Source organism: Nestor notabilis, unplaced genomic scaffold (assembly GCF_000696875.1).
Source record: "Nestor notabilis isolate BGI_N333 unplaced genomic scaffold, ASM69687v1 scaffold20758, whole genome shotgun sequence".
In the NCBI taxonomy this organism is placed as follows: Eukaryota; Metazoa; Chordata; class Aves; order Psittaciformes; family Psittacidae; genus Nestor; species Nestor notabilis.
In genome coordinates, this window is record NW_009942101.1 from 8,014 (window position 1) to 18,942 (window position 10,929).

At 35.0% G+C, this 10,929-nt stretch overlaps 1 protein-coding gene across 1 annotated transcript in view; it reads right to left on the reverse strand.

Annotated features, from left to right (window-relative positions):
- Positions 1–619: 619 nt before the first annotated feature.
- The window catches only part of LOC104410917 (ral GTPase-activating protein subunit alpha-1-like), a gene marked incomplete at its 5' end in the record, with an annotated part of 64,439 nt that continues 54,129 nt past the window's right edge, over positions 620–10,929 (reverse strand). The window contains 3 exon segments of the mRNA XM_010021217.1: positions 620–793; positions 2,674–2,832; positions 9,797–9,952. Coding sequence (XP_010019519.1) covers positions 620–793; positions 2,674–2,832; positions 9,797–9,952 — 489 coding nt within the window.

Below are 10,929 nucleotides of genomic sequence, written 5' to 3' on the forward strand. Positions count from 1 at the left end.
AGGGGAGAGGTACAGGTTACTTGACTTACCTTGGTTTTTAATTTCTGGTTGGTAAATCTATTCTTCCAAGAGCAGCCCTTTCAGAAAATTACAATTTCAGTTCCCCACCTCCCAAAAAGTGAGATAACTTCTTCTGATGTCTTTACAAAGACACTATTTTGGCAACAATTCTGTATTCCGAGTTGAATAAAAAAACCCTGTATGATGAAAATGTAACAAAGATCACATCTTGAAGGAAAGCAGCATTCATATCCTTCTTGGACCTAGACAACAAAACTGTCGTATTAATACTGGATATTTAATATCTTCAAGTAAAGAAAGATTATTAACACTATGACATTGCTATTTTAGAAAAAACTGCTCACAAAATGGTCATTAAAATAATTTTGTTAAGAAAAAGTGGTATGTACATGTTATAAAACATTAGAAACAGGCAATTTTTCATCACTGAATCTATTTTTCACTCCTTTAAAAAAGCTGGTCTTAATCTGAATACTCTTCTGTAGGTTTAACTTTCCCAAAGCCACCATCACCAGGAAAAAAAAATATCAAATTACCCTATATTAATCCAACAAATATATAAGATGACAGAAAACAAGAAAATAGTATCTTTAGAACTTCAAGGAAATGTATATGCCTTGGAAACCATTTGAGTGAAAGGATACAAGTTTTGGTATAACGGTATTAATGATTTCAATGCACGGCTTGCATTTATAGCTGTTGCACGAACCATAATAGGAAGAATTTTCCCATTCACAATAGCACCATCAAAGAGTGGACCAAAAAATGGAACCTGAACAAAAAATTAAGAAATTCAATATAATGCAAGATCTTAGCTATAACAATTAGCAATCAACATTAACAATAGAGCACTCAAATATATCTTTTTTTCCCCTCCTCATTGCTAGATAATCAGACCAGTTATTGTGCTCCATGACAGACCTTTTCTCTTGTGGAAATATACAGCCATATAACTGCTTGATATCCTTGGTAACAGATAACACAGCATTTGAAGAAAATTAAGCAACCATTTGAATACTATGCCTCATCAAAGCTAATTTCCAACATTTGCTGCCAAAATCCTAGGAACAGTCTTACATACAATGTTTACAAGGTTGAAAGGCCAGATGACAATACTGTAGGTGGCAGTAAGCAAAAGGAATAATTACTCAAATTTTAAAATAATATTTATCATGGCTTTAGATATAACATGTCCATAAAGACCAACTCAATTACTGGTGGACCGACCCTCACCTTTCATTTTCTTTTATTCTTTTATCTGTTCTTCTTTCTTTCTATGCTATCCATAGAAATGGATTGTAAGCCCTTTACAGGAGAAATCTGTGGTGAAAGTTCAGCCTCTTTGGACCCGAAGTGGAAGGCCTTATTTGTGAGACCAGTAGAAAACCTTAGTGTTTATTATAGGTAGCACCCAAACAGTTTACAGACAGATGGATCTTATGTTTTGGCAATAATTTTTCTCTGCTCAAGCATCATTTTGTAACTAAAAAACCCACAAAAGAACCCAAAACAAAACCCCCTGTTAAAGATCTTAATTTCCCGTATGTGTGAATAAAGTTGTGAAGTTGCTAGCATAAGGCATGTGAAGAAGAGCAAAGTTTGTGTATCAGGTCTCAGCAAAGGGAGCAGACTGTACACTAAATATTCTTCCTGCTCAGATGAAGCCAATGCTGCAAAGAGATTTTAGATCCCTGTATTATTTTTCATTTACTCATTTAACATAGTTTTGAGAACACTAAAATCTGACGGAAGGCACATCTTTCACAAAGACCTCTTATTTGACTAACAACAATCCCAGCTCTCAGTTTTCTTTTTCTGCTTAACCTGCACGCTTCCAATAATACAACTTTTTATACTTAAAGTAGTAAAAGAATGTACTTATTAAAAACATACATAACCAGTAATAACAAGACTGTCTACTGTGGATCACCGCATGCCCATTGTCAGACAGAGGCCATCATCCTATAGGGGAATATTATTTCTGTCATACCTCATTTATTACTATTACTGTTTCTAGAAAGAATATTTTAAGTACAGAAATTTATGGCAAGTGACTTTACACAGAACGTATGCAGGTCAAGCCCTCTACTACTTTTACTCAGCCAGTATTCACTACTCTAAACCACTGTTTTAAGAACAAGGCCAGTACAGACATTTGAGGAACAGTCATTAGAAAAAGTGTTCATATGCCTAAGAGCTGAATGGTCTTGCTTTGCTGAATTAAACTCCAAATTCTTGTGTGGAGTCAAGGAGAAAGAGAAAACTAACTTTCAGAAGAAAATACGACATTGAGATGAAGAAAGCTGGAGCAGGCTACTATTCAACCATCACAGTCACGTATCAAATTTGATAAAAAACTTTGCCAAGTTTACCTTAATATTTAAATGATTATGCAGAATATTCTAGCTTTGTTTCCAGTTCATGATGCTAACAGATATGCTTGACAGGATCAGACCTTTGCAGTTTCAAGTTACTGGTTTTACTAATTGTGCCCTTGCTCTTCCTCCTACCACCACTGCAGTTGTCAATGTTAAAGACACATCACCTTGTTGGATCTATGTATTACACCAAAAACTCAGATTCTAAACAAAATTCAGTTCATATTAAATATACAAATGAAACATGAAAGAAAAAAGACCAAAACCACCTTACCTCAGGCTTTTTCATGATCTGGATACTGAACATATGGTTTTTCATGGGATAGATAACTATAAGAACATCACCAAATTCTGTTGGAATTATTCCTCTTCTATAATCCCGAGTGTGCTCTGACCAGACAATGTGTACTTCGTCATTTCCTAAATGTCTTAGCTGGAAAAAAAGGGATAAAACCCCATCAGTCTGAATATATTCTATAGCCAAACAGCTATACTATATGCTCATATTTCAAAAGGACAAATGCACTAAAAAGAAATGAAGAAATATGAATAAAATAACCAAATTACACTACAGTTCTCTTACAATTTCAATGACAGTATTAGTTCACAGCATTGGTTTGTGCTATAGATTTTTATACATTGGTGCCAGTGTCTGTTCAAATTAACAGGTATGTCAATATCTGTTTTCTACTGAAAGCTAAAATTTTGTTGATATTACCCTCAAAAATGCAGAGTAATTCAATCCAATTTACTAAAATGTTTTCAAGATTACCATGACAAACAGGCAGCAAATTACTAAATTATATACGAACTTTTAAAGAACATGAATGAATATGTTTAAAAGCTATGTACCTGAGCAGTCTTTAACTTCATCATTCTAACCCCAAACTGCCTACTTAAAACAAAAATAACACTCCACTCCCAAAAAATCCCAAATATTTCTTGACTTGGTTCAGAATGGCCAAATGGATTTCTCAAAATCCATGCTTTATCCTCAGTTGTAATCATATAACCAGATTAAGGAATATCTTGAACTCTGGAATTATCTGCACTAAAGCTCCAAAATGCTCCTTCTGCTAAACATTACCAACTGATAAACAAATGTTACCATCATGGAGAGAGGCTTTCCATATACTGATCAAATATATTCAGATTATTAAATGTGTTTCTTTCCAGTAAAGGCTATTTCTGAAAATTCAAGTTGGAATCACATTTTTTCCTCCTTGTGTATCACAAGTTATAGCTGACAGTTGTCTTTACCCACAGTTATCACTTTGTTTGCACAGCTTTAGATAGGTAGAATTTGTCAAACAATTGCCTTGATAGTATTCAAAGGACAGCACTGTGAACAGGTAACATGCAGATACTAACCTGAGCACTTACAAGAAGTTATAGTAAATTGTTACAATAACTTGTAAAAAATTGGCAGAAAATTGTTAAGGCAACAATTTTCTGAACTCATTTACAGAAAATAACTGCACTTTAAATAAAAGCAAAACACATATACAGCCATGAGAAAAATGTCATTGCAAGTATTCACTTGTTTAGATTACAAAACCTCCTGGAATGCTATCTTTGCCTTATCTGAAAGCTTACACAGGTTGTTCAGCAGCAGACTTAAACAAACAAACAGAAAAACAAAAAAGAAACGGGAAAGAAAGAAGCTACCTCCTTTCTGCTAGCTTTAAATTGTATCAGACAGAAAACCAAGGTGTTGGACTGGACAAAGGACAGATAGCATCAATACCCTACATCGTCTGATGCTCAACAAGTCATTTGTTTTGCCTGGACCAGATAATACATACATCTAACCTACAATGACTGCAGTTCTTCTGAAGTAAGCTGTTCTTGCCTCTTTTGTAGATGGCTGAATTATTTTGAACAACACTTAGTTAAGGATGATCTTGTGCCAACCGTAAATGCAGCCCACAAAAGACTTGGTTAGAACAACTTTCACTACACAGAGTTTTGACTGGTCTAGAACAAAACTAGGCAGCAATCTGAATGACTGATGTACAACACACAAACACCAGCTGCAGAAACCTTGGATGACACCGAACAATGATAAACATCATAAAAGACAACTAACTGTGGAATTGTTCTGAGGGCCTGAACCTTTTGTACTTTCAATGGTGAAGTGACAGTCAAACTATCTATTGAAATATGACCATATTGCTGTCTCTTCTTTAGGCTTCAGTGAGCAGAGGTGGATGAAGGTAGGAGAGCTCTCCTGCAAGCAGAGCAAACATTTGGAGAATCCATTATTCACTGTACATGTTACACTACAGGAGAGCAAGAGCCTGACCTCTTTCAGCTAGATTCTTTATGCCTTTGTACTGAATTGGAAGCATCCTAGAATTCATGTCCTGAACACAAGTGGGACAAAGATACTGAGCTACAACCACCTCTGCTTATTGAAACCTAAAAGACAGCAACATGGTTTCCCCAAGAAGTTGTGGTCTCAATGTTATCTAACAGAATCAGATTTGGTGCACACAGAATGGACAGATGCTATGACTGAAATCTGTATCAGTGGTTACTCAAAACTCACCACCATCTTCACACTAATTTCCTGACCTTGTCTTCTTAAATTTACAACTTTCTATGTGCCTACAGTAAGCAAAACAAAGTGCAAATCCTTATTAGAGATGTAAGGCACATCAATAATATGAATAATAAAAAGCTCTAAAATAATGTTATACTTCAAGTAACCTGTAATACGCTATAATCCAGCTGAAACAACTGGAACTGTAAGTTATACACCAGTATTCAAAAATGCTAAATACTATATAAATGCAGATCAAACTGCTCTAGAGAGTTTATTATCTAAGTGTAAGGCAAAACACAAAAATGGAGAGGGACTAATGCAAAGAAACTGTAAAAAGGTGTTAAAGCTTAGAAGAATGTCTTTTATAGCAGCATTCTTCAAGAATGAAAGTGTCAAGGCCAGAGAAAGGAAGGTTCAGCAATCAAAACAACAGTTTAGGATATAATGGGTTAATTTTAACTGTGTGTATGGAAAGGCTATGTTGCAAGAAACGTAAGGTAGAAAAAAGAACAGAGTTTTAAGAACAGACTGAATGTAAGAATCCTGAAAGTGGACCAAATTAAAGATGATTTCAGGTTATGGGTACAAGTGACAGGCATAATGGTCATGTTATCCATGGTGATCCAGAAAGGTGGCAATGAGAGAGATTAAGAGCTCTGTTTTAGCCATTTTAAACCTGAGCTGTCGGGAAGACAGCCCTGAGGAGATGTCAGAGACAAACAGATTTTTTTAGGCTTGCTTTGAAACTCTACTCCATTAAAACAAATATATAAAAATGACCGACTGTTATGTTACCTGAAATTTCAGATTTAACTCAAAATACTTTAAAATATTCTTACTCTATAGCCATCATCATGTGTCAGCTCTCCTAATACATTTATGTTAACTGAATACAAAAGAAATGTGAAATAAATATAACCAGGAGGGATGATCAAATCTAATTTTGATACATTAGTGTCATATGCTGTACATGTTACAATAGCAGCCAGACTTAATACTAAGCTGCAGGCTACACTGAAATTTCCAAATGGCAGATTGTTCTAAGTGATACCAAGTATAATTGAAGTAATAAACGATAGTAAAAGCAAAGCACGCTGTCAGGAAGAATTTAAGTATTTACTTTTTAAAATTAAATGAGTTAGGTTTGGAAAGGCAAGACAAGTGAAATAATGCAGGGCTCAATTTACAGAAAATTCCTTTTATTTATCTGTTGCATTAACCCTTGAACTCTTGCCAAAATTACAGTAATTTCTAATACCTACTTACCTAAAGGAGGGAGAAAAAAGGCTATTATGTTTTCTCATGATACCACAGCTAGCCCCAACTTTTTTCTTCTTCAAAATGAAAGTGTTTATTATAAAAAGAACAGAAGGAGCAGAAACATCTGAAGTAATGGCTTAATGCAGCTACTTTTGCCCATTAAATGTAAGCAGAATTGCTGTCTATAGCATATGTACCCTCTAGTTGAATTTACCACAAAACTTTGTGTCTACAACTATGGTGAGTTTAGTTTTGTGGAGGGTTTTTTGTTTTGTTTTGTGGGTTTTTTTTGTTTGTTTTTTTGTGTGTATATGTGTTGTTTTTTGGTTTTTGAGTTTTGGTTGGTGTTTATTTTTTTATTCGTTTCTTTTTTGTTTTTAAAGCAACACATTTATGTAATTGTAATTCCAAAAGAAAAAAAATTGTACTAATAATTTACACCTTCAAGTTCCAAATACCTGCTAATACCGCAATAAAAATCATAAAAAAAGCTATAAATACTGGGAGCTATAAATCTTTTATGCGGTTGGGAAAATTACCACACATAACCTAGAATCATGAATTAGTATTCCAATCATTAACCACATTATTAATTTTTATTTACATATCTTGTGTGTAACATTCTCAGCTACAACGCCTTCACTCCTTTATCAGGCTAAGGAAGAACTAGACAGGTGATAAGCTGTAGAGGCACATACACGAGCTTTCTCATTCTGTGAACTGAGAATCTTCACGGCTTCATTTAGTCCTGATTATTTTCTTTGCAAGTTTATTCTTGTAAGGGTAGTGTAACTACTTTTTACTCTGACCTTCAATATTAAGAGAAACAAAATGGACTGCATTATCAGCATTAAATTTGGATTTACTATTTGCAAATTAAATACCTATTTTATACATGTATTTCAATGCTATGTTCCTTTACACATTCAGAGAATTTTTATCTGTCCTCCGTGAATTCATGGCTTTTCTTACTCTTGTTCATGTCTTCAGAAACAAATGCATATGAGGTATCCAAGGTGCTTAAGTTTTATTGACTACTCTGTAAGACTGATGGAAAATAAGTTTAAGATTGGCTTAGCCTCCAAAAAAACCAGAATCTTGATTTTGCAGTGGCTCGACTGGCAGGAAGAAGTTTTGTTTTAATTTAATTTAATTTCCATTTATAAGATGAACCTATCATGCACCTCTAGGCACATTTACAATATAAAAACCAGCAGCAGTTCTAAGCCAACTACTGCAATTTTGCTTGTTTTTCTCCTATTGAATGAAATAGACAAAGAAAGCACATGAAAGACCTGTAGAGACGCTCAAAACTCAAGTTTCTCTGGAGGTCACAAACAGTGCATGCACTCAGAACAACTCAATTGTAACGTACACAGCCCTCAAATGATTTTCGGGTCCCCTATAATGTGTGAGAGCTGGACAGGATCTTAACACATTCCTTTTGCTGATGTGTTCAGTCTAAGCAGCACCAGTAGTTGCAGCACTAGTAAAAGAATTAAGCCTGTTTTCCTATTCATGTCTCCCTGATACCACTTGCTGGTTTCTCTTAAGATGAAAACTTGAGTTGATGCTTTTCTGAAGTTTGGGATGACTTTCATAGCCTCTCTCTCTGGTGCTGGTTCCCTGATGCCTAATGCTTCTTCTCATCCAGTCTTTACCTGCAGAGTAGGAGTACTAAGAGTCTCTCTCACTTTATCTCGTTTACTTAGCCTATCTTCATAAAACATACATGAAACGAACACCTTGAAACACATCTCTTATTAAATTTGATTGAAACAGGGCAAAAGGTGTTAGGAAAGGAAGGAGAGACATAACGGAAGGCTCTCAAACCTCCATTCATGGGGAAACCAGGCTTAAAAGAAAGAACAAAAACTACACGCAGAAGAAGAACAGGAAAGTAAGTCATACAGAAATAAAGTAGCTTCATTAAGCAGCCCATCAGTAGCTGAGCTACAGATATAATCCCAATCTTTTGATCCACTATGTATCCATACAGTATAGTATCCATACAAACCTCAAATATTCCAAACTACTGACAAGTGAGACTGTGGATAAAGGAGGACAGAAACAGGCCTGGGGCAGGCTGGAGCTGTTAAAAAGCCCAGCTGATGCCATTTTCACAAGCTAAATCACAGGAAGCCTGGACCAGCAACAAACCTTGCCTTGCAAGAACAGCAACAGATGATGTAGATTGAAGGTGCACCCAGAATCAGCCATGAGATCTTGCCTGTGTGTTCTGCTGAAGTCCACAGCATTTGCAAATTATTTATCATTAATTAATTTTTATTGTGATCCATCTTCCCCCTTAACAACATTTCTCAATGCTCTTATTCAAACAGATTATAAACAAATATTGTAAGGATAATTACAAGCTGTGTTTTATAAAAATGAGTTTCTTTTGAAAAAATACAGAAGGCAATAAACTTAGAAAAATATATACACGCTGTTCTATTCTATAACAATAGCAACAATCTTGCTTTAAAATTAGTTATTTTTGCTGTTGAACCAATTTTATAAATAATTTTACAATCTAAGTATTACCCTGACTCTATTTCAGGAAATAAAGAACAGAAAAGACCCAGCACTATAGGCACAGAAAAAAAATCATTTTTAAAATAACACTCCCCCACAAATAAACAAACAAACCACCAAACCAAACAACCTAAGATGCAACAGTGAGAAGTCAGAACTCATAATCAGTCTATAGGAATAATAACAATAATATTTTTTTCTTCAAGTTGAACACAAAGAACAAAAAAAGTCATTAATAATTGAAGATTGCCAGAGGCATGGCTATTTCTCTTTTTACTAACTGTCTACTGTCTAATTTAATTACAAGTATTAAGCTCCATGCTAAGGTCAACCAGCTTCAGTTCCTCCAATATTACACTTCAACCAGTGCTCATTAACGTGTCTACTGAATGGATTAGCACATCTGAAGATGTATGTACGCAGGACGGGGGACAGTCTAATGATAGCCAATTGTTCATTTATAATAGGACACGTTTGAGACTGTAACTTACTATCACTAATATGGAATTTATTAAATTCTAAAGAAAAAAATACCAATACAGCAACCATTTTTTCTTAATGTGCCTGTGAGAGATCATATCACTGTTGAGCTTCTGTGCCTGCTCTGAGACGAAACACCTTATATACAACTAACACTGTTGAATTCTTTGTATTTTAAACTTTTTTTAAAAGAGAAAATTATGTTAATAGCCATCATGTGGCTCTTAAGTGAATAAAAAGTCATCTTAGAAAGTACTCACCACATATGTAGTAATAGGCATTTAAAGTCTGGAAGTACTAAAAACATCACCTGGATGTAATGCTTTTAATTCTGCACAGACCGTTACCTCCCTGTATTTTTCACCACTACATATGTGATCCTGACAACAGTTGCAATGACAGCAAAAATCACCAGTATAGCGGAACTAGAGATTAGCAAGTAAAAGTGTTTTATTACAATAAATAGATCATTAAATTATATTCTATGATTCTTTTAGAAAAAGTTAGTTTTCTTTGACTCTTAATTTCTCTGGGTTTATTACTGAAAGAAAATCTGTTATTCAGAATCATCTACCTTTTTCGTTAAAGAGTCATCTGAATCAGAAGGCATTCTTGTTGACACATGGAACATTACTTCTACTGTTGAGGTAGCAAAATATGGAGTGGTCAATCCAGTGCTTTTGTTTTTTTGCAGTCCTCCCATAAAGCCACAGTGGTTTGTGAGATTTACCTAGAAATAAAGCGAAAAAAGCAGTATAAGAAGGGAGTGGGGGGGAAATAATCAGGTGATAAGTATGTACTTCACACTTTAAAATCCACTTTCAACCATGTTTTTTAAAGTGAAATTCCTTTTTACAACAGTACAGTTAGGCCTTTCTGGAAGAGCTCAGACTTGCCAACTAGACTGGACATCTACTGCAGTGCAGTGGCATTCTGTATTTCACAGTCACCACAGATGCTGCTGGGAAGATGAGGCTAGAGAAAAGAAAAAGTCGTATAAATGAGTATTTACTACATTATCCCTGACCAGTTGCTTACATGTACTTTTTTAACTTTTTAAAATTCTCTGATACTACATCAGCCTTGACCTAAGCTCTGAAAAAAATCCTGTTTGAGAGCCAAAAATTTTTAAATCATCTTGTTACCTTCCATAATGTTTTCTTGAGAAATACTTATTTTGTGAATACAAAAAAAAAATACATGAAACTAATTGATAATTCATTAATAAGTTTAAAAGTCTTAGTTCTATGGGAAATAGTTTGACACTGAAATAAATAAGCACGCTTAATGTGCTATTTCACTTTTAAAACTGCCTAAAGAACGCTGACTCTCAGATGTGAATACATTTAATCTCTGCCCATGTGGGATATATATCTGCTTTTCTGTTAGTAAAGGACCCAGAATTTAATGTTAAGCGGTTAAAATATCAGACATCTGTCCTGGTTTCAGGTGGGATAGAGTTAATTTTCTTCCTAGTAGCTAGTGCAGTGCCGAGTTTTGGCTTCGGTCTGAGAATATTACTGATAACACACCAATGTTTTAGTTTTTGCTCAGCAGTACTTACTCTGATCAAAGACTTCTCAGTGTCTCATGGTCTGCCCGTGAGGAGGGCCACAAGGAGCCAGGAAGGAAGCAGAGACAGGACACCTGACCCAAACTAGCCAAAGGGGTATTCCATGCCACAGCACGTCATGCCCAGTATATAAA